The sequence below is a fragment of the Phytophthora sojae genome, assembly GCF_000149755.1.
Source record: "Phytophthora sojae unplaced genomic scaffold PHYSOscaffold_2, whole genome shotgun sequence".
Classification (NCBI taxonomy): Eukaryota; Oomycota; class Peronosporomycetes; order Peronosporales; family Peronosporaceae; genus Phytophthora; species Phytophthora sojae.
Window position 1 is genome coordinate 646354 of NW_009258116.1, and position 24032 is coordinate 670385.

The following is a 24032-nucleotide window of genomic DNA, read 5'->3' on the forward strand; positions in this document are numbered from 1 at the left end:
AATGAAGTGAAAGCGAGGATTAACTTACTAATGCAGCACTTGAATAATAGTTAGAGGCTCCAGGGCGCGATCTGGTTGATCAAGCTAGCCCTCTATGCGTCCCGGTGCGCACAGTGAGCCAGCCGGCTTTTGCTGTCTTGTGTTGCTACTGTATCTATGCTAAGCACTCTTTCTCGTTGTTCGCGCTGTCGTCCGAGTATCGACTGCGCGGAGATGAAAGAAGCGAGGAAGTTGAAGACATGGAAGACGTCGAGTCGAAGAGACGCTTGTAAATGGACCCGCACAGCATCAAGACTGCATAAAACAAAGACCGCCATGTGAGCAACTTCAACTTGTCGGTACTTTGAACAGGAAGCAGAGGGCAGATTTACCTTTTGTAGATGTCGATCCAATGGGCTTCTTTCCGTAGAGTTCTGTAGGGGCAACAAACAAAAATATTAGTTAGTAATTTGCCCCGCCAGCAGCGAGGGATGAAACCTGCAAGCAACGTACTTGACTCCTCGACCACCTCGTGGTGGAATGTGGAGTGGCCACAAACACAGCCGAAGACGTTTGCTCGAGCCGGATCCTGCTTGTCCTGTGGGCACGGCTCCATCTTTTGCATACGGTAGACGCAGCACCGGCCTGGTCGGCAGAGCTTGCACTTTCCTCGGAGTCGTCCTTCGAGGTCGCGCTTGAAGACTACGTGGTCGATGATGTCCTGGGGAACGCCCTTGAACGTTGTCATCTCTAGTACCGTATCCAGGTTCGTCCGAACGTAGTCCGCACAAATGTCTAGCAGCGACGGCGGCGTAAGAGCTCCAATATCGATCGAGTAGAGATCCTGCAATCTGTCGGTCCCGTCATATCCGCCGAGCAAATACATCTTGCTGTCCACGACAACAGCTCGGTGGAACGTGCGACTGCTAGGGATGCTTCCCGTCGTGCACACCTCGCTCCACGTATTGGTGACCAAGTCGAGCCGTTGCAGGTCGTTGAAGCGGCTGTGCGTCTTGTCCACGCCTCCGAAGACGAACATGTTATCGCCGAAGATCACCGCTGTGTGGCGGTATCGGTGCGGCGGGCTGTTGCCCGTCGTCTCCATCTTCCTCCACTCGTTCGTGACGAAGCTATACTCGTACAAGTCGTTCAACGTGTCACGTCCGTCCCAACCTCCAAACACGATGAGCCTGTTGGTGTCTGCGTGCACGACGCCGCTGTGGCCGAAGCGTCTGGACGGGACGGCGCCTGTAGCCTGCAATCGGCTCCAGCGCTGCGCGTGGATGTCATATCCACAGAGGTCGTTGAACCGACTCGAGCCGTTGTAGCCGCCGAAGATATAAATACTGGACGAGTGCAGCACCATGATGTGGTCCGTGCGGGCCTCCGGTCGGTCCTCCACGACACTGGGCATCTGGTTCCAACGCTGTTCATCGAAGTTGAAGTAGTACAGGTCGTTGAAGTAGTTGCCGTCGCGGCCGTCGTAGCCCCCGAAGATGAACATGTCGCTCTCGTGGACAACACCAAGCGCTCCCGAGCGCCTTGGAGGCAGCGAGCCCCGCGTCTGCACCTGCGACCACGTGCTCGACTCCAAGTCCAACTGGTACAGATCCTGTTGTCGTCGTCTACGGTCCGTGCCGCCGAAAACATACACTCTTCCGTCTAAACCAGCACATAAACGACACCAAGTTAGATGCGCTCCGCCAGCTCCATCTCATCCTTCTCTTTGCCTCGCCTACCTTTGCTGGTGACTGTGTGGCCTGTGCGCGGGCTGTAGACGTCTCCATGCGGGTGCAGCTTCTCCCAGGAGCGGACTTCGAGGCGGCTGCCGGCGGTGGAGCCGCTCGCCGGCTCCTTGGCGGCCACGCGCTCGTCCTTCTTGGCTGACGCCGAGGTCACGGGGGTCACAGCCATCCTCCTCTAGTGTGTGAGAGTGAGTGTGTGTAGGTAGGTACAACCGAGTGCTTCGGGTGTCGACGCGGCTTTCGCTCGAGTCGTAGAATGCCGAGCCAGATCGCAGGCCTCGTGTCGTGTCGAGTCGAGGAGTTTCCTGTCGACGGGGCCGTTTCCTGCTTGCACTTGCTCGCTCGCTTGCTGTCACCTCGCGGGAGTGCGGAGGTCGTTCGTTACCCGAAGGCGGCGCGCGCGAATGCGGAATGCAGGAGTGAATGTCGGGAAGGTTTCCCTGAGGAGCCGGACGCCGCGAGTGCGCACTCGTGGGCCTATTATAGCAAATCCCGCACTGACTGAGGCCGAGTTCGTGCCGTGGCTTCCGTTTTTCTTTCTGCCTTTTCGAGCTCTATTTACGGTACCGCGTCGGAGTGATGGTCGCCTCGAATTCACTTGGCTCTACTATGCCCCTGAGTTGAAGTGTCTCTCCGGCTGTTGGTGTGCGCCACACCAAGAGTGGGATCGCGCTGCCTTGAAATTTCCGCCGCGCGCGCACACAAGCGTTTTGTATGGAAGCCGCGTGCCTCGGCGACCGGACGATATCTTGCATTGACTCAGGTGGCCGAGTGGCGCCCCTTGCACGGCGGAGAGGCACGGGATCGCCAGCGAGCAGCGGCGCTGCTCGCTGGCCATACGAGCGCGCGCCCGGCTGGCCATGGGACGCGGAGCACTGCGATGCTGCGAGCCGTCTGGACTCATTTGCGCTGGCAGCAGAGGATCCGCTGGCCAAGCTGCACTACAGGGCGTAAATAACGCGTCCGTAACGGCGATAACGGCCTCGGGTGCAGGTTTGGCCCTTGCTGGTCAAGGCAATGACAAGCTGGGTGTGGTCAGCTTCAGTTTGGAGAACGTTACGCGGCCCTGGCCCCGCATGCGATGAATAGAGCGTCGAAAACGGCTCCGGCGACCACAAGGGCAAGCCAACGCCACCAGCTCACTTTACCGCTGGCAGCTTTGCAGACGTGTGGATGGATGCTGCTGAACCGCGAACCAGTCCGTAGATTGCTTTCGAGTCTGGCGAGCGCAACGCAACACCGGCTTCCGCTGCGCTGATCAGGAAAAACCGGCCACTTACCAAAGTATCTTGCACCGAGCGAACGGCGCTCGTATAAATCTACTATGGGTTGTTGTGGCTGCGTACTGTGCGGTGCCCGAAATGCAGAGGAGTAGTGGTCTACGACTCTGCCGCGATCGTCTTAGTCCGAAGAGCGTGAAAAACGCATCGCTCGTGATGCTGTCAGTGTACTCTGGTCAAGGAGTGTACTTGTAAGTTGCTTCTTCGGTGATGTCATCTTGGCGCACCGCGACGCATTTGCAATGCTATAAACTTCGTCGCTGATCTCGGTTTCTGCCGCTCTCATCAAATTTTTCTCTCGATTTTTTCAGTTCCTGGTACCTCTTCACCAGGGCTAAGGGCCGTTCTTAAATTCCCGGTCCCAAGTCCCGGGACGAAATAGAGCGATTTGATTGGCTTTCAGAAAGCGGCTAGGTTTATTTCCGAGCTCGTTTTGTCCCGGTCCCGCATCATTTTCGCGTGGTCGGGACGTGGGACTTTCGCCCTAGCTACTTCATTTCTTCACTAATGCGCGCCAAGTGTGCACCACTTTGTTACGTTTCGAAAGGGCTATCTGACCATGTTTTTCTTTCACCGTTGCTCGCGGTAGTTCCCGAGAGTTAGGGGCTTAAAAAATGTTTACAATTATCAAGTTTGACGGACGAGGGGGATCGTCCCGTTCGTCCCGGTCCCAGCTCCCGGGAACTTAAGAACGCGCCTAAGCAAAATACAATACGATATTGATTGGACTCTCCAACCCTCCCCAATTAATAATTGGGTTATTTTCTTATTTCCCCCCACTAATTGAGCCACAACTCAAGTGCAGAGTTAAAGCGAGTTAAGCACAAAGGCGAGAAGAACAAAAACTCCCATCATCGTATAGCATATCCAACGCTTACCAAAACATTCCATGCACCTGTAATTCAGATACAAACCTCACAAAAGTTCGAAGATTATGGTACACTATACTTTACTTCCGCGAATTTCGAATTTGTCCTAGCATTTTTTCGGTTTGTCCTAGCAAAGTGCCCGACTGGGGTTACTATTATTTACTTATTAGTATTCTTAGACTCCTCTTGCACACCAATTGCCGTCGAATTCGTGGGGAAGTGATCATACCAAGCATAAGTTGTATAGGTTTCTGCGCCACTTCCTATTTCTTATTGCACGAAATTGGTGATGGGGTATCAGTAAGTTATTCCCGCAAGTAACTGCGAGTTATTACGGAAACAGCAACGGACAGAATGTAACTGCCAGCATTGATTGATGGTGAAGACTCTAAGCTCGCACATCAATGTACCTTACTAAAACAGCCGCTCTAACTGAAGGTATTCTATTGGTAAACGCATTTATTATGAAGATTTGCGCATATTTATAGTATATTAAAGTTTGTATTGAAAACATAATCCATAACCACAAATCTAATTTGATTGGCCAAAACAATAAATTAGGGTGACACGGATAGTGCATGGTATCTTAGTTTATGCACACGGGTACCTTGCCTTTGGTCCGGTGGCAGTTCCTGGTGTGGGCAGTTGCATTCTGTCCGTTGCTGTATTGGAATTTACCGATCCCTGCTCTTCACCAACCTTCCCTCCTCTTCATGCAGCTTTCGGATAAGAGGTCGATGTGCAAGACTCAGTGTTTCATGCAGTTTAAATGAAGCGTAACTTCTCCACAACAACTCGGATTCAATGCGATCTTCTTTTATTTTAAAGAGTAGCGAGCAACACCTGCATCTCACCAATCTCGACATTTGAAAAGGGCCGCCTGGTGTTATCACTTAAGAAGACCAGTTTTCAATCAAGTGCAGCCTAACCACGCCTCGAATCTTGGGTCACATGGAGTGCCCGCTCCCTCGCTGATTTGCCTCCGCCGCATCACAATCGGGTAACGATTCGAAGTGCAGGCAATTGTCGCGAGTCGCTTTGTCGGACCGGTTTGGGGCCGGCCGCCGCTGTATAGGAGTAGTAAGTGCTGCCTGTGCTTATAGGTTTATGGGACACAAATAGCAAGGATGTAGCAGGGTTACACGCACAAGTGGCTACAATCACTTGTAACTCTAACAGACACGGCGTCTGTTAGAGGTTCGAAAGACTTTCTCGACCGTGGTGAAGACACACCAAAGGCTACATACATTTACGACCACCACGACGGGTGGTCCATAGAGACTTAGGATTCCTATTGGCTGAGAGCAGCATCTCTTAGCCAATGAGCGACATGCATAGAATTGGAATTCTGCCAACCAGCCGTTGGCAGATTCCCATCTTAGAATATTACATTTAGAGGAAGTCAGAAACATAAAACAAAAATAGCAGTTCTCATTTTACTTAAAAAAATTATTTGGATCGTTTATTTAGATTAATCTATACTCGGAGGCCCGAGTATAATTAACTCTGATTTAAACTAAGCTACGCTTCCTCACATACACGCGCACACGTGTAAGCTAAAGTAGTGAGCCAAAGTAGGCCCACTACAAAGGAGGTCACTAAGCAAAATGCAATAAGTGTTCCCTACGACCTGTGTGGTCCTTTTAAGCAAAATTCACGACTGACCTTCCTTCTACTCCTAACTCTTCCTCTCTACCTCTGCAGATCCTTGCGTTTCAGCGCCTTCGGGTGACTCCGTTCCCGCTCATCCCTCCCAAAGACTTGATCCGTTCACCTTGACGGCCCTCAAAGCCGCCTAACATGCCATCCGTCCCCGGAGTCCCGCCACGACACGGCGAAACACATCATCTCTCCGAGATACCTCCGGGTAGCGGCCCACGGGTCTCCAACCCGGTCCACGGCCCACAACTTCTCGCCCGCGGCCACAGCAGGTGGACGACCTCAGGCGCTCATCGTCGCCCACGCGGAGTTGGAACGGTCCGAGCCGTTCCGACTCGGGACATCCTCCCCGACTGCATCTCGGCGTCCTCGCCGAGCGCACGCAGCTTGATCCACTTCTCTCCTTGCTTGCCAGGCCCTCCGTTCGGCCTGCAATCCACTTCGCGTCCGCACCTGCACTCTCGGCGCATTGACCCCGCCGTCCATCCTCCAGAATTCCTCACTTAGACGCTCAGCCTGCTCCTGCTCCTCGAGAGCCGCGCACCACGCAGCGTATCCCTCCGTGGCCATGGTCAGCGGCTAACGCTCGCCTGCCGACGCCTCGTACAACCTCCACAACTTGCTGGTTATGCATACCAGCGCAAACCAAACATTCACCACCAGCAACCAGTAGTTAGTCACTATTGCCTGCTCGCCCTCCTCGGAGGCGAACCAGCAATCGAAGACCACGACTACGGCGAACACGCCGGCCACGCCCTGGCAGATCCACTCGACGACTTCGTAGATGAACAGTACGGCGTAGAACGCCGAGAACAGGATCAGGGACGTCAGCGTCCATACCACCTTGGCGACAACCTTGGCACGGGCGACCGAACGGCCAGACTCCAGACTCGCGCCCGTGCAGTACTTGGAGCACGCCTTCCGTCCCGATGCCCAAGTCTCAGGCAAGAAGACGCACCACCACTCGTGGAGGGCGTCAAGCCACTTGTAGAGCAACCTCCCCAGCCCGTCTTCGTGCTCGCCCTTGGACTCCAGCACAACCAATGGGGTGGCCAGCAGGGCCTCGTAACACTTCCACACGCGAGTTCGGAGCGGCCGCATTTGTACGGCAGGCCCACGGAAATACCTGCAGTAGCGCATGTCGCATAACTTGGCCAGCACGCTCCACTTCAGGGCGAAGTCGACGAACGCAGCGGTGATCCGTGAGCCGATGCTTCGCAGGGGGCTGTAACCGTCCACGACACTGCTCCAGCAGTGAGCCACGCCAGCTCCCAGCCAGCTCCCAGACGCTCCACCGCAACTTGATACGCTGCCTCAGCAGCGACCACCACTATTGCCGCCAGGCCGTTCACCACGTCCGTCGCCCACTCCATCGTTCCAGCAGCACTAATTCATAATGACGGCCACATCGACGCCGTCCGAGCCGCCCTGACCGTCCGCGCGCGCCACCAGGGGCAGCCCTTGGCGGTCACCATCGGCCTGCAGAGGCGCAGGGCAGCCAAGGCCCTGTTACAGCCAGTTGGTCACCAGCGTCGCTCGCGGGTTCTACGAAAGTGACCAGCCAGTTGGGCGTCTCTCTCAGACGGTCGCAGCCATCCACAAGGTGAGTCACATTTCGTCAATTCACTTGAAGTCACGTGGTAATCAGAAGTTGCCATAGCCGTGTCCCAGGGGCTAGACGTCCTGGACGCCATGGCCATGGACGTCCTGTCGGGTGGCGACGCGCGCCGCCTGAACCAGATCCTCGTGATCCTGCGGCACCCCGACCAGATGCAGGCCGGCGAGCCTGCCGAGCACTCCGTCCTGTTGATCCCGCTGCCGGCGTTGGTGTCCAGGCCGGAGTCGACGCCACCGCCGCCGCGGCCATCGACGGGGACTAGATCATCGTCGCGGACGTCCTCCAAGGCGAAGCCGCCGTCGAAGAAGAAACAGAAGGCCGCGACCAAGAAGAAGGCCAAGGCCTACGACTTTCGCCAGCCTGCCTCGGAGCCAGCGCGTCTGAAGCTCGACCTGGCTGCGCTCGCGCAGCGCGCCTTCAGCATGGGCCTCGCTCCGTTCCGTCTCGCTTACCCCTGGCGCAAGCAACGCTGCTGGAACCCGCCTTCGGAGTTCCGCGAGCTGCACCTCCTCCACTACCGAGCCAACATGCGCTACCGCGAGTTGTATCTCCAGGTGGCGCTGTACGCGCCCTCCACGAACCCCGACCAGCGGCGCAAGGACAAGATGAACGCGTGTCTAGCACGCAACGAGCTCATCAGCTACAACGTGGAGGAGCACGGGTACTTCGACTTCCTCGACGACTTCGAGAGCAGTGTCCACGACACGCTCCTGTGGTTGGGCGGCAGGGCAGCCAAGCACTCGGGCAAGGGCAAGGCGCTGGAGGACCTCGGCGTTGTCCTCAGCAAGGACAAGACCCTCTACGAGCGGACCATCGAGCACGCCCTCGACCCCAAGATCGTCGATGAGGACGGCTACGCGTCGATCCCCGAGCTGCTCGAGGAGACCGAGCTCATCGACCCTACGCGCCCGGCGCACCTGCGCCTCTCCGACCGAGCGCTGGCGCGCATCAAGCTGAATGTCCTCAGCGGCCCGGCGACCGTGCCCTCATGGGTGGGCAACCGCAACCGAGGACCATGGAAGGCTATCCTCTCAGACACGTCGCTCCAAAGCACCGTCGAGGAGGTGGCCGAGCTCTTGGAGTTGGGCCTGAAGGTTGCCGTGTACAACAACTTGAAGCCGTTCAACCCCGACGAGCAAGGCGATGACGACTCAGACTTCGAGGACGAGGACGGTGTCTTCACGGCGTTGCCTCCGACGCCCCCCGTGTAGTTCCGAGCTCCAGCCGCCAAGCAGGGAGCGGCCACTCCGTCCAAGCCAGGGGTTCCGGTTTCTCGCACCAGCAAGCGAAGCAAGTCCGAAGACTCCAGCGACGACAAGAAGAAGCCGGCGACCAAGGACGGCAGCGACGAGGACGACAAGGCCCAACCCAAGACCACCAAGGCCCCGGTCGCGGCCAAAGAAACGCTGCCGGGCGACGAAGCAGACGACGACGGCGAGTTGGCGAGCGAGCCTCCAACCAAGAAGCTCAAGTCGCGTTCCGCAAGCGTTGACAAGGCCAAGTGAGTCATGCGCACGCCTCGGATCTCCGTTTATCTTCTTCATTTCGTTGTAGTCGAGTCTAGTGCAGTCGTTGCGCTAATTTTGCAGGTAAAACCAAATAAAAACATGAACTTGACATGCATATCCACCATTCTTGAGCTGCTCGTAAATCCATATCCACAATCACTAGTTCTTTAGCTCAAGAACATCACCAACTACGCCAGCAGCAAATAGTCATCGTCGACTTGGGCGTTAGCGTCCGCGAAACGCGCACTTCGATGAAGCTCTGGCAACCCCTTCTTCCTCCTATCCGCTTGCTCAAAAGCGGTCACCAACGACGCATACTCTGGCATCAAAGCCTCCCTGGGCAGCCAGAACACCTCATACGTGCTGGTCATCATCAGGTACTTCACGCCCTGACCGTCCTTCATCTTCACCACTATTTCCACGATGGGGGCTTCCACGCCCACAATAGCAGTGTCCTCATTTCCTAGTGTCAACCGCTCCGCGTAGCTCGACACAGGGAGGTCGGCCTCTTCCAACGGTCCTTCTTCTTCGTTTTCATCACTAGTGCCCAGACCCTCGGGCACTTCATCCATATAAGGCCGGGTTCACTTGCCACGATACCTTTTGAGCCTATTCACGTTCACGGTCACCGTCTTGCTAGGGTGAGTCGGGATGTCGACCCGATAAGCGTTCTCGCCGACCTTGGCTACGATCCGATAGGGACCGTGCCAAGCGAAGGCAAGCTTCTTCGTGCGCACTTCGCCGCGTTTCGCCCTGAACACCTGGTAGACCCACACCACGTCTCCTACTTCATAATTCACTTTGACTTGCCCTTCCAGGCGCTGCTCGTGCCGATCTTGCGCCTTCAACAACTGACGCTCAACCAAATGTCGCGAGGAACGGAGAGAGCTGTACAGCTCTCGCCTATACTGAGCCGCTTCATTACTCCGCCACTTCTTGCCAAGATTGAGGAAGGCCACGTCCATCGGAAGCACTGGGTCGCGCCCGTACAGCGAGAAAAACGGCGAATCTCCCAGGGCTTCGTGGTAAGCCGTCCTGTAGGCAAATAGCACTCTAGGAAGATAAACATCCCAATCATCTTGAGCCTCACTCACATGCATTCGTAGCATTCCTATGAGCGTTCCGTTGAATCTCTCGACGAGTCCTTGAGTCTGAGGGTGGTAGGCAGCACCAAAGAGTTTCTTAATGCCTAACGTCTGATAGAAGGACTTGGCCACCTCAGACGTGAATTTCGAGCCGTTGTCGCTCAGCAACCGCGACGGCACTCCGTGCCGAGACACCACTCCGTTCACCATCACCTCCACGAACGTCATGGAGTCCAAGCGCTCCACGGCGAACGCCTCAGCCCAGCGAGTGAAGTAATCAACGAAAACTAAATTATAGCGATTGCCACGCTCGGTCTCGGGCAGAGGCCCCACGGCGTCCACCACGAGCAACGAGAACGGCCCCGTCAGATCCACGATGGGCATTCTCTGCATTCGACCAGCGCGCCACGGACGCGCACGCTTGCCACTTCCGCACTTATCGCATTCGCGCAAATACTCCTCGACGTCCTGTCGCCACCCTGGCCAGTACACGTGTCGGGATCCTCCGCTGCTCCACCTTCAACTGCTCCATATCGAGTCCGAACAAGTCCACGGACGACGGAGGGACGCCCGTCGGCGCGGACTCGTCCTCGGTAGCGTCTTCCGGCAACGGAACCGCGGTCTCCGTGCTCGTCTCGCCGTCACCATCTCCAGTCATCGGTTCGGGCACCACGTCGGACGGCTCCCCGACTGAGTCGGGAGCCACGGCTCGATCGGACGGCTCCCCGACTGAGTCGTTGGCCACGGCCTCGGGCGAGTCGTCCGGATTCAGCAAGTCGTCCATGCCCACAGGCGAGCCCCCCGGGCTCAGCAGGTCCGCCATGGTCAGCGCGTTCACACTCGCGGTGGGGAGGCGCGACAAGCCGTCCACGTGCCCCATGCTCGTCACGGGCTTGTGATGCCCTCGGAATTGTAGGTTAGACAGCTCGATCGCCCAGCGAGCGAGCTTAGCATTGGTCGTGCGGTTGCCAGGACTGAAGATCCAGGTAAGCGCCTGATGGTCAGTGTAGAGATCAAACTCCCGCTTATCTGGGTAGCAGCGGAACTTCCGCGTAGACCAGACAATTCCCCAGCATTCAATTTCAGAGATTCCGTCTTGGTTGTTAATCCAGTTCTTCTGAGAGCCTGTCAGCAACTTGCTAGCATAGGCGACTGCACGGTCTCGACCGTCCACCTCCTGCATTAGCCAAGCACCGACAGCATACCTTGACGAGTCGTCGTAAAGCTTGAATCGTTTCTTCATGTCCGGATAGACTAGGATAGGGGGAGTGACTAGCGCCCTCTTCAGCTGGCGAAACGCCACCTCACAGTTCTCGTTCCAGACAAACGGAGTGTCTTTCATTTTCAGGCGTTCAAGCGGCGTAGAGATCAGAGCGTACCCCGCGATATACCGGCGGAAGTAGCTCGTCAGCCCCCAAAATGAACGGATATCATGCACATCGCGCGGCCTCTGCACGATCATGACGGCCTTCACCTTCTCGGGGTTCGGGAGGATGCCCATGGGCTTCACAATGTGCCTGAGGAAGGCGACCTGACTCCTGCCCCAGTGGCATTTCTTCATCTTCAGTTCGAAGCCGGCCTGTTGAAAGCGGGTCAGCACTTGCCGAAGGCGAACGAGGTGCGACGGGAAGTCCTCGCTGAAGATGACGCAGTCGTCCAAGTACACCAAGCACACGCGCCACTTGAGATCGACGAGGACGGTCTCCATCAACCGCTTGAAGGCGGGTACGGCATTGCATAGGCCAAAGGGCATGACTAACCATTCGAATAGACCGTATTTGGAAGTGAAAGCCGTTTTAGCAATACTGTCTTCATGCATGGGCACGTTCCAGTAGCCTGAGGCGATGTCCATGGTCGAGAACAGTTTGGCTCCACTCAGCACGTCCAGAATGTCGTCAATCAGCGGCGTAGGATAGCAATCTTTGACCGTTACGGCGTTCAACTTGCGATAATCGATACATAAACGGATGCCACCGTCGGGCTTCCTGATCATCAACACGGGGCTGGCCCAGGGGCTGTTCGAGGGCCGGACGAAGCCCAGCTTCTGGTACTGCTGGATCTCCGCCTCCATCACCTCGCCCTCGGCGAACGACACGCGGTAGGGCTGCTGCTTGATCGGCGTGCTGTCCCCAGTATCAATCTGGAACTTCAGCAAGTCGGTCCTGCCGGGCGAGTTGGACGACTCCACGAACATGTCACGGAAGCGCTCCAGCTCGCTGCGGAACGGCGACTTCTGCTCTTCCGACAGCCTCGACTGGGAGAAGTCGGCCTCGAGCGCCACCTCCTTGTCGGGCGGCACATCGGGCCTCGACGCCCTCACAGTCTCGCCGAGATCCGGCCCCTTTGCCTCCTCTTCACGACTGGCAGCAACGGTGGCTGCCCCACTAGCCTCGGGCGGACGGCTGGGCGCCCCTTCGGACTTCTCCGCCGACGGCTGCTCAAAGCCGAACCACCACGGACGTCGAGGCCACCACCGTGCCCTTCTTGATCCAGAACTCTTCTGTCGATGCGTTGCAGACCTCCACGACGACTCGACCGTCGTCCACAGTACAGAGCGTTCTCGCCACGCAAAGCGAAGGCGGCAAGTTGAGAGAGCCCTCCACGAGGACGGTCGCGTTCGGGGCATCGCCCACCACATCCGTGACCACCAGGGCCTGGCCCCTTGGCGGCAAGCGGACGGACACGGCCATCGTGGCCATGAACGATTCGTGGACCACCATCACGCCCAACGATAAGACCTCGCCCGTGCTCTTCAACATGAGCGTCCGCTCAGCCACGTCAATCACTGCTCCGAACGCACCCAGCGCGTCGACGCCCAAGATAGCGTCCACATGCAACTTGTCGGCCACGAACATCCGCATGGTCACCCCGACCTTGCCCAGCATTAGGGAGAGAGTGATCCACCCCCGACTGCGCAGACGGTGTCCAGACGAACTGCGTACATGCCCGTCGTAGGCCTCCAGAGCTTCACCAGCTCGTTCAGAACACGGAAGTCGACGAGACTGAGCGTTGCGCCCGTGTCCGCCAACATCTGCGAAGGCAGGCAGTCGATGTACCCGCACGACAGCGCCTCGAAGTTCCCCACGGTGCACACTACACGCCGACCACCGGCGACTATACGGGGGAGCTCGGCTCCAGACTCATCATCGTCCTCGTCAGCACGGACGCCGAAGCCGTCCGGCAAGTTCACGGTTACCACCTCCACCAGTCCGGTCTTCCGTCCACGCTCCGGCGGTGGACAATCGGGACGGACCACTTGCACGTAGTGCGTCGCGTCGCCGTCCTCCTCAGGACGGAGCTCCCCGTCCAGCGCCTCGGACGAGCCGCGGTACAACGCCGTGAAGTCAAAGCATACGGGCCGCCGCGAGCGACGCCGCAGCCGACGCTTCGCACTCGCCGAGTGGGCTTCTCGAACTCGATCCAGTAGCGTATTCCAAATATACGTAGCGTTCTCACTGTAGTACTCGTTCGCCAACTTCTTCACAGGTTCTCGCCAATCGATTTGGCCTTCATTTCCACCAGCAACTTGCTCACCATCGTGCACGAGGCGCACCCAGTCTAGATCAGGCGGCTTATTTCGAACCGGGGGCATCTCGACTGTGCCGCCTTCTCCGGGCGGGTCGACGACCGACTTCTTCGCACGCAACATCTCGTCCTTGGTCTCCTTCAGCAAGAAGTACACGGCCTTGCGAGCCTCCGACCTCTCGCTCGGACAAGCGCTCGAACTCGGTTCAGGAGCGTCCACGGGCGGGTCTACGCTTACCGCTGCGACCATCTCCTCGCTGTTCTCCTCACAGTCATCCACGGGGACCGCAATGTTCGCAGTCACGCTCTCCTCCGTCACGGAGCCATCGATCGAGGCGGTCGAGGCCTTCGGGTCCAGGTCGGACTCCGACAGGCCGAACGACTCGTACGTTGTCTCCTCGGTCGAGCGTTCCAGAGAGACGCAGCTGATCAGTGACTGTTTGAAGTCACGGTTGGCTCGCTTGGCCTCCGCCGAGTTCTCCAGTGTGTTCCTGTAACATTCCTCCCAGTACTCAGGCGAGGACGTGCCCTCGGGCGAGGTGTCCTTCATCTTGGTCAGCGCTTCAGCCGAGACGCCCAGAAACTTCGACATCTCCTCCATGGACGGGCCCTTGGCCCTTTCCGCATTCTCCTTCACCTTGCGCATCAACTCCACCTCATCGAGGGGGTGGAGCCTGTCCTCCAGCTCCTTGTCATACTCCTCGAGCTCCTCACTGACGCCCGGAACGGAGGGTTCCGACGCCTCGCACTCCATGGCATCCAGCTCCTCGTCCGTGAAGAGACGAGCGTGACGGGGCGGCTCCTTAACGTCCTCGGCTGCCTCGACCACCTCGGTATTCTCGGGCACGTCCTTGCTCTCGGCGACAGCGCCGCGGTCCTCCTCGGCGACTGCCAACTCGGCGGCGGGCCCTGTCACCGGCTCGGGCCCTACGACTACGTTGACGTTCTCCTCGGCGAAGTGCTCGCCGTCCGAGGATCCTCCGTCGTCGTTCCACTCGGCAAACAGTGTCCCCCCACATCTACAGCGTCGCCCCACCCTTCGAAGGAGGACTCCTCCGTCATCCAACGCGGACGGGGGCCTTCCTTCTTCAGGATGCTTCGCAATGGGGCCGCAGTCACCGACCTCGGCGGCGGCACCTCCTCCGTGGGCACCTTGTAGGGTATGTTCGCGCTCGGAGGCGCAGCACAGAACGCTTCATCGTCCGCACTGACCGCATAGAACACATCACCGTCGACTTCCTCCTCCTCGGAGTACACCGACGCCTTCGACCTCACGGGCCGGTTCTCGTCGTCCAGCGAGTAGAAGGTCTCAGCCGCCGTCCCCTCTTCGTTGCCTACTCCACGCTCGGGGCTGCGGTCAGGGCCACTCGCGGGGTCTTCTTTGCCCGCGGGGGCGTCCAGCTCGGCCTCCTTGGCCTCTTCATCGTTATCATCGAGGGCGGCCCCTTCATGGGCCCACGCCTCGTTCACCCTTGCACTCGACTCGCCCTGCTCGGCGCTCTCCTCGGTTGCCGTCTTCCCGGCAGGGTACATCTTATCATCCTCGTCACTCGCAACGGCCCACGCCGCTCCCTCTTCATGGCAGTATCCAGTCTCCTCCGCCACGCTTTCCTCGTCCTCGCCGAGCTCAGACAACTCCGTCCTGCGCTCCTCTTTACCTTCTCCCCTGACGGAGACGTCGCCGGGTACAACCCACTCTTCCCGGGCTCCAGCAACCGTCTCGACCACCACTTCCGCTCTTGGCACCTCTACGCGTTCCTCTTCGACGCTCCCTTCATTAACACTACTCTTTTCAACCTCGTCCACCGTTTTCCTCGCCGTGACCGCAGAACGCCTTCGTCTCGCCAGCCCCTTACGATAACCCCATGAGCCATCTACTAGACTAGAGAAAGGAGTGGCTCCCTCCTCTCCTTCCTCCCGCCCCCGTCACTGTCGAGGGGTCGGATTGCTCTGGGCGGCCGCGTTCAGCAAACTCGGAGTCGCATCACGAAGTGCGGCCAACACGAGGCACTGCATCACCGAGTGGCTCGCGTCATGGCAGAAGACACAACCGGACGGTGCTTGGGCACCCCCAGTGGCTGCAGTCTGGCCTCCACCGTTCTAGGGCCTGTCACACTCGACCGCGATGTGACCAAACGCGCCACAGCGCCTGCAGCTCATCGACGCGCGCTTGCACGTAGCGCGACCATGTCCCATGAAGTTACAGCGACCACACACAGGCGAACCGTCCTGCGTGCGACTATCATCGCCCATCCGAATGCCTCGGAATGGCTGAGCGTTCCCTTGCCTACACCGTTTCCAGCGGGCTGAGTGGCAGGGGTGGCGGCCACTACCGGCGCTCGATTGCGAGGCGACCTAGGCGGCTGCCACTGGCGCTGCATAAGTTGCTGTTGCCACTGTTGTTGCTGCTCCATGAACGACTTCATCTGCTCAGCGAGGGCCTCGACCGCAGTCGTCGCGGGGGCCTCCTCCGACTTCTTGTTCTTCTTCTTGGACTCGCTGTCCGAAAACTCGTCCTCCTCCTCGATCGGACGGTGCATGTCCTTGAACATCAGCCACTCGCACGCTTCGGGAATATCCGACGCGGGACTCTCGTCCAAGGTCGCCAGCATGCGCTTGTTCCGCAGTCCTCGGCGGAAGAGCTGGTACCGCATCTGCGGGTTCGGGTAGTCGAGGGACTCGCACAGGTCCGAGACTCGGTCGCCCCACTCCTCCACAGACTCTCCGCGCTGCCTCTTCGTGTTCTCCAGTGTTCTCCAGCAGCTCCCACAGCTCGTCAGCCGTCCGGCTGAGGAACTGGTTATGGAACCGCACCTTGAGCGTCCTGAACGACTTGATCCTCGAGTTGTTCCACCACCGGTCAGCGTCGCGGCCTCGCAGCTTCTGACGGAACACCAGCAATTGGGAGCGGTCGGGGAAACCGTCCGTGTGGTCCTCGAAGAGCTCCCAGAAGTCCCGCGCTTTCTCCACCGTGGCCGTGTCCGAATAGAACATCGACAGCACCTTCACGGCGTGTGAGACCATTGTAGACAGGTTGTAGGCACTCGGCGAAAGTCCACTGGCACCGCGCCAACTCGTCGACGGTGTAGCCGTTAGAGCCGGCGGAGCCGTGCCCGTTCCAGGCGTCCAACTTGCCGTAGGGCCCGTTGTAGGTTGCAAGGGCATTCCGCCACCGAGCGGCTTCGAGAACCCAGCCGGACTACCGGCGCACTGCAACTTCTTCATCGGAGGGGGCGACTTGGTCGGCGACTTCACCACGCTTCCGCTCCCACTCCATCCTCCATACTCGGGGGTCTTCCCCGAACCATGTTGAGCGCTCCAGCTCCATCCAAAGGTAGGGCGATCCGTTCGGCGGCCTCGGGACCCGTGTAGCGGGTGATGAACTCACTCGGGCCTCGCTGCGTCGGGACCGGCTCCTCCATTGCGTCGTGGTAGTCTTCCTCGTCGTCGGCGTACATCCCGTAGCCGTACCCATAGTCCGTCGGCAGAGCGTAGGGCTGCCCCACACTCGACCGTCCCATCAGACTCGAGACCGGTGGCTCCGGTTCGCCCTTCACGGCGGGCTCCGCCTTGGCCTCCGCCACGGTCTCCGTCTTCATTCCAGCCGAGGTCACCGGCTGGACTCCAGTCGCGGTCCCGTCTTAACCGCTTCTTTCTCCTCATAGTCTTCGTCATCTTCATCTTCCCGGAGCTCACGCATCACATCCGACACGGACACTCCCTCTTCAGCATACTCAGCGGCCTTCCTCCACCGCTCCAGACTCCTCAATCCCTCTTCAACCGGGTCCGGTGCGGCCGCTCCAGCCGGGCTGGGCGGCGGCGGGGCCTTCGGTCGTTGGGACGGCGGCGGCGCAACCCCGATCATCGGCATCCCAGCAGCCGGTGTCGAGGGCTTCTGCCGACGTCGTTCGGCACGCTCCGCCTCGGCACGCGCCGCCTCGGCCCGTGCAGCACGTTCGGCCTCGGCGCGCTCAGCACGCGCTCTCTCCTCTTGTTCAGCCCGGCGGCGCGCTGCTTCCTCAGCATTACCGCCTCTTCCTCCTTGTTCTCCTGGAATCTTCTCTTCTCAGTTTACCGTTCCTTGTTCACTCTCAGTTTGCCGTTCCTTGTTCACTTGACCTCTTGCTCTTGACCGTGCACACTTGGCTCTTGTGTCTACGTTACCGTTCCCTTGTCCTACCGGCCTGGATCGCTCCTCTCACTGCTCCTCGACGCCGCTTTTCCCGCGCGGCGTGTACTCGTGTGCGGACTCCTGGGTCCTTCCCTGACACACTTTAAACACGAGGAAAGGGGTCACACGTCCAGTCACCAGGTCCAGACGCTCGGCTCTTGACTCTGTTCACTTCCGGGCACAGGCTCTCAGCACTGTTCACTCCACAGTCGGCAACACTACCGTGCTTCTCCACCACGTGTCGCGAGTCGCTTTGTCGGACCGGTTTGGGGCCGGCCACCGCTGTATAGGAGTAGTAAGTGCTGCCTGTGCTTATTCGCAGTTCGAAGAACTGTCGATTGGGGAAGGTTTTTGGATGACATCGAAGGACATTCACGCTACATTCGTCACTTCACCCCCGTGCGGATGACATCAAACAACATTCACACAACATCATACAGCAATCGATCGAATCGGTCTGAATGACACTTACAGATTTTGATGGATGCCTATTCTTTTTTTTCTCTTCTACTGTAGATTGATGTCAGATGCCATCAGAGGAAGTGGGGCTCCATCTACTACTACGACGAACAACGTATTGTGTATTAGCGGACTACTACGACGAACAATGCATTGTGTACTAGCAAGCATTGTATTCTTTCGATCAATATGAGGCATCGGTGCTACTGATGGTAACCTTGGACACAACTGGTGCCGCCACATCACTGTATCGTATTATACTACTGTACATGCAGCTTCAAAGCTCTCAACATAGTACTTCCTCATTCCATTAGCGGTAAAATTATCGATTCGACCTGTTATGAGTCATAACTTATATCCTCCTCTTTCAGACACAGATTTTCTTCTGCATGCATAGTTTCTCAGAGATATATATTGAAAATCGTGTGGTCAACTGAGTTTGCCGTGACATAAACTGTCTGCGGGCTGATACTGTATGAATCCCCACACTCACTGGAATTAATCCGGATGGTAGATCAAACATTCCACTAAAACATTGCAAAAAACTACTTAAAGTCCTAGGTTGTGCGATCCAAGATAGGAAGTATAGCTCGATTTTTTTTCGTTCCAATTTTTTTTAATCCGAACCCAACTCTATCCACCGGCAATGCGGTGACGTCCTATACCGTGACGAACGAATTTATTCAGCGGAGACTCAAAAAGAGCTGCACCTGGTGGTATGTCTTCTCCGGAAAAAAGCTAAAGGCTAGTTGCACTAGCTTAGGCATTTATCTATGAAGACTAGGATGATTTAAGCTTGTCTTGTGTGAGACTACAATACGACCCGCAGAGATCCACCGAACTGGTGGTGTAGAATGATCTACTACTTGATCCTGTTCATGTCAAAACAAGTTCAAAGTACATTGTTACCGATATTAGTTCAGATCATCCTAATGCTACATGCATACAGTACCTTCAGATTAATACTTGATAAATGGCAATATCACACTTGGACGAATCGAAGCTGACCGGTTTTTGTTGTTGATAGATCTTCAGGCGACCTGGACAAAATATGTGTGCGGCTGCACCAAGTTTTATCAAACAGAGTTTGAATGCTCCTACGTTGTTGCTGTACGTCGCGCTTCCTGTGCGAAAGGAAGCACCGGGCGGACATCGTCAAAGCGAAGGACGAACACCTGGTGTATCCTACTCCTACACGCGATCGAAATCTGCTAGACCTCAGTTTTAACTCATCAAACTTGAAACAAATTGCTGGCTTCATCGGGTTATCCTGCAAGTTTGGTTGAGCAGTTATCCTGGCAGCGCTAATTATTCGAATGCACGTTTTTTTTCTTGTTTTATCGTCACCTGTAAGTTTCCGAGCACAACACTGCAATCTAAACAATAAAGGATTCTGCCTGGGCATCAGCGCACATTTCAGTAGCAGGAAGGAAGCAAATTACGTTGATTACCTCGCTGTTGATAACCGTTCTACTAACTACAAAGAACTAAAGTTAAAACTAAATCCGTGGAGCCCTCATTCGACGAGCAGGAGGAGGTAGAATCATCACGGTGGGTTTGTCAAATCCAATCGTTAAAGTACCAATTCGTTGGAGTGACGATACATGTATATGAACTGGCAATGCCTTTGAAAATAAGCGATCAAACTTTGTACACTTGGTTGTACCGTGGTAGATTAGGCAGATGCTGCGGCTGCGATGCAGTCGCAGGGGATGCCCGACTACATCGTTTCCCTGTAAGGGTATCCGTACAAGCTAGCTTCGAACTGCGAAACCCCCGGGTCCACCACCCGGGTCCCCAATAGGTTTATGGGGCACAAATAGCAAGGAGGTCACTAAGCAAAATGCAATAAGTGTTCCCTACGACCTGTGTTGTCCTTTTAAGCAAAATTCACGACTGACCTTCCTTCTACTCCTAACTCTTCCTCTCTACCTCTGCAGATCCTTGCGTTTCAGCGCCTTCGGGTGACTCCGTTCCCGCTCACCCCTCCCAAAGACTTGATCCGTTCACCTTGACGGCCCTCAAAGCCGCCTAACATACCATCCGTCCCCGGAGTCCCGCCACGACACGGCGAAACACATCATCCCTCCGAGATACCTCCGGGTAGCGGCCCACGGGTCTCCAACCCGGTCCACGGCCCACAACTTCTCGCCCGCGGCCACAGCAGGTGGACAACCTCAGGCACTCATCGTCGCCCACGCAGAGTTGGAACGGTCTGAGCCGTCCCGACTCGGGACACAATGCCCATCAATCGCGCACTGTAGCACATGGCCTCGGTATATCCTGGCTCGAAATACACGATACAGTGTGCCATTGCACTGCCATCCTTGCTTCAATTGGGGATATTTCTAGCGTCCCTGCTTGAAGTACTTCTCCACATATCTGTTCAGAGAACTTGCTCACTACAGCAATAGTACCTGGTGTAGCAGTATTATCCGCCAGACACGACGCTGCTGGCGTCTCAAATACTGGGTGTACACCACAAAGAGGATCCTGCAAGTTGCACGTGCCCAGAAAGCCATTGCAGCACCAGTTCCGCGATCGGATACCACGAACGACTTGAGTGTGGTGGAAACCGGTGGCAGATCTGGTAAACGTGTGAGGCTGGTCATGCTCGACAGTTGCAGTCTCTCGAGGCTGTCGAGATGTTCAAAAGATGGTAGTTCGGTCAATGAAAGCAGCACCGCCAGCGTCAGCGATTTCAGTCCCATGAGGCCGTCGAATGAAGGAAGAACCGCCAGCGATGGATGGCAGGCCAGGTGAATAAACGTTAGCGAGGGCATGGAACTGAACGAGTCGTCTGGCAGTGGTAGCAGCGAGTGTTCGGGAATGCCTTCGATGTGCCTACAGCATGAATAAAAACGTCAATCCAAATACAAAAGTTGAAAAGCAAAGCCAATAGTCTACTCTAGAATCTGCACGTACAGATACTCCAGCTTGGTAAAGTCTTTGAACCAGTCGGGTAGCTCCACGATGTGCGTGTAAATCAATGACCTGCCTTTCAATAAGTTAGTGTTTAGTTCACCATGCAAGTGAGTTTTGAAAAACGACACTTACACGTGTTTGAGCTGCTCGCACCATTGTAGCTCGGACGGCAAAACAGACAGGAATCGATTGGTAAGCTGAATCGTTTGGAGGTCTCCTGTTCCAGCTCGCTGCGCAACTTTTTCGGTCAAGTCCTTTGGCCGAATCCACTCCGCGTAAGGCTTCGGGGTTTTATCTTCATCGATCATTGTCAAGCATGGGCATTGTATTAAGGAATCAGACGGAAGGTTTGTCCATCGCCACACATTCACTCGGCATTCTTCGTGGGGCTTGCATGCAAGCGTTGAGGTGCGGAGGCTCTCCTCGACGAATATCACGACCATTGCAGCAAGACACAAGAAGACTGCTCCAGCGAGGTAGCGGTGCTTGGCATCAACATTATAAGGATGTATCTTCCGCCAACTCGAGTCGTGGAGAAGGCCCACAATATAATGCAAGCGCACGCAGAGAAACATGTTCACACCAATGCGAGCGAAGAAGTCCAGCACTGATACAATACGCAAAGACTTGAGGATCCTGTGGGTGATTGCCGTCTGTACTGGGTCTGCGATCACGCTAGCGATAGTCTCAAACCACCCAGTAGGATAGATATCTAGGTTGATCTCCAGTAGTTTGTAATCAAACGAGAAAGTCGAGAAGCAGTAGGCCAGTGCCAGACACGGATACGCGATGGCGATGAAAAAGTCATAGCTGTTCACACACCACAGACACCAAGTAGAGTCAGCACTGGACGATCATTCATTGATTGCAGAATCGTGTACAGAGTGTCAAGGAGCGTGTCAACGAGCAGCGAATTCTTCCTGGAAGGTAAACTCACTAAAACAACACTCGATAGAGCACTTAATACGGTGATAGTCGTAAATACGAGCACTGTGACGGCAGGCAATCCAGCTTCAAGATTCAAGTAGAGCAGCACGAAGTCGGTAAAGAAGTCACCTAGCTTTATGAACACTTTTCCGAAGCAGCCGAGTGACACGGTGTGGAAACAGATTTTTGTCCGCACCCATGTCCGACGCTATGGATACGTGGACCCTTCGGTGAGTTGTGATTGGTCGCACAAGGTGGAGATCCGGTAGAGACGAGTGTGACGTGTGGATTGTGGATATGTGTGGAGATTTGGTGGGACCCGGCACTTGCAGCAAGCATGGGCTCACAGGATTGGAGATGCGCCCACCGGATGAGCGCTCATATTCGGTGTGGAGTCACGCATCCTGTCCGTCCGCCAACTTCCCTAACTGCAGGATAGGCCCAAGGCGCGAAAGTGTGGCCAGCGAACGTATCCTGGCCACTGCCTGCATTGGCTCAGTCTAGTTGTCGGGCTACCCCACTGAATCGGCCCCACCAGACACGATCATGCGCACGCAAGACCCTGCAGGATGAAGTCTCGTGTTGTCCGCACCGGATCGTGGTGCACCCGGTGATGGCGTACCGAATGAAGAAGTGTCACACCGGATGGGGACAGACCGGATCGTTCATTCGCCCCCCCCCCCCCCCCGTGCCCACACTGGATGTAGACGCACCAAGAACAAGTCCAGTGCGCGCCGCGTGTGTTCGCACAGCGGCGTCGATCCAGACCGGACGAGACCAAGATCCCCCAAGATTCACGGGCGGCACCGAATGAGCCGCAGATCCAAGGGAGAGGTCCAGTTCCAAGACGAAGAGACGATGTACCCAGATACCTCCGTCATCATCTGATGAGTGTACCCGAACAAGTGTCGCCGTCAACAAGTCTCCGCATACCGAAACCAAGAAAAGCATACTGAAGATCTGCCAAGAAGCACAAGCATACTCAAGACAAGGGAATTATAGTGAAACCTACATTAAAGTCAGCGAAGTGATAGAATATAGCTAGCCAAACGTAAGATCTAAACTGAAACCAATTTGCTGAAGAACACGCGGACGACTCTGTGCTCGGGGCAGATTAGCACCCCGACTTTGACGTCTTCAAGAGCCCTCCGGGAGACTGCCTGCGCGCGGTCTAAGTACGTTTAGGGACGCTTCCAAGGCCTCACTGGTGTAGCGAGCACCGGTGTAGTGGGGACTCAAAGGTACCAAGGCAAAGTCGGCAGTGACTGGGGTTTCGCGCCCTGGAGTGACCTGTGAGAGCTTTATTTTCTATTTGCGTGCTCTAACCGGGCATCCATTTCATATTTCCTACTGTGTGTCTTTGGTGGTTGAGGTAGTTACCCCCAGACCGAATTGATTGACTACTGTGTGATAGGACTGAATTATATTTTGTATTGTTCCCTCATTCTGTGAGGGTGGTGCGCGTAAGTGAGTGTGCATCCAGGGCTGACCAGTGCCTTGGGTGACGGCTCCGAAGTCGACTGGTGTATCGACCCCCCACCCAAGGGTCTCAAAGAATAAGTGGCGGCTGTATATTTTGTGACGTTTAGCTCGGCATTGTATTTCTGTGTGTTGGTTATTCTGAATTACGGATCTGACTGTGGTCCCTTTCATTCGGTCTGACCTTCTGTTCATTCGGTGTGGTTTATCCCAGGAACATACCCTGCAGACTTTATTCTGTATCGCAACAACTCATCTCGGTGAAATCCGGTCCGCCAAAGGTAAACAATACCTATAGGGGTTGACACAAGGACACACGCCAAACACCGGACCGCATTAGTGCGATTCGGTGCGTCCAAGCGGTTCCAGGCCCGGGTCATCCAGTGTCCCGTGGGCTGTTTATCGCGTGGGTAATCTCTGGTACTCCGAACCCGTATTCATTCGGTCCGGCATAGTGCGCTATACACCTGGACGATCAAGGCGTTCACCCGCCTCGTCTCAGCTGGTGCGCGTGCCGGATTTGGTTGCCTAGGTTTTCACCGCGAGTTGATTGTATATTGATTTGGTCTTAAGGGGTGTTTCTACTGACTACCTGGACTAACAGTTTGGTTATGACTGGAAGGAAGGAATCCCGTGAAGGTGGACGCGGTGAGGCGTCGCGTTAGTCGTGTCGAGGACAAGGACTGCCGCCGGACGAGCACAAGGCCATGGACGACATTGTCCGGGAGGCTCGGAAGGCTGGTGCTGAGAAGCGCAAGGCAGCCCTGGAAGAGACGAAAAAGGCGTCGGCGGCCGTTTAAGAT

The 24032-nt window shown here is 56.3% G+C and overlaps 4 protein-coding genes across 4 annotated transcripts; all 4 read right to left on the bottom strand.

Annotated features, from left to right (window-relative positions):
- Positions 1-21: 21 nt before the first annotated feature.
- On the bottom strand, positions 22-1893 carry PHYSODRAFT_555738 (hypothetical protein; the record flags this gene model as incomplete). The annotated part of the gene is made up of 4 exons (XM_009519984.1): positions 22-294; positions 372-413; positions 493-1641; positions 1719-1893. The coding sequence occupies 4 exons, from the start codon at positions 1891-1893 to the stop codon at positions 155-157; spliced, it is 1506 nt and encodes a 501-aa protein (XP_009518279.1). The 3' UTR covers positions 22-154.
- A 3672-nt stretch (positions 1894-5565) lies between these two features.
- Positions 5566-7128, bottom strand: PHYSODRAFT_324257 (hypothetical protein; the record flags this gene model as incomplete). The annotated part of the gene is made up of 8 exons (XM_009519985.1): positions 5566-5623; positions 5705-5784; positions 5868-5939; positions 5986-6090; positions 6169-6699; positions 6777-6899; positions 6940-7038; positions 7117-7128. 8 exons carry the CDS (start codon positions 7126-7128, stop codon positions 5566-5568), a joined length of 1080 nt encoding a protein of 359 aa, XP_009518280.1.
- A 4810-nt stretch (positions 7129-11938) lies between these two features.
- On the bottom strand, positions 11939-17139 carry PHYSODRAFT_253793 (hypothetical protein; the record flags this gene model as incomplete). Its single annotated transcript, XM_009519986.1, has 8 exons — positions 11939-12165; positions 12194-12653; positions 12686-14122; positions 14305-15119; positions 15560-16001; positions 16039-16624; positions 16657-16885; positions 16915-17139. Coding segments are annotated over 8 exons (4421 nt in total), but the record flags the coding sequence as incomplete, so codon positions are not given.
- Positions 17140-20300: 3161 nt separating this feature from the next.
- On the bottom strand, positions 20301-21685 carry PHYSODRAFT_295574 (hypothetical protein; the record flags this gene model as incomplete). Its single annotated transcript, XM_009519987.1, has 4 exons — positions 20301-20742; positions 20824-20892; positions 20956-21535; positions 21646-21685. 4 exons carry the CDS (start codon positions 21683-21685, stop codon positions 20301-20303), a joined length of 1131 nt encoding a protein of 376 aa, XP_009518282.1.
- Positions 21686-24032: the final 2347 nt, after the last annotated feature.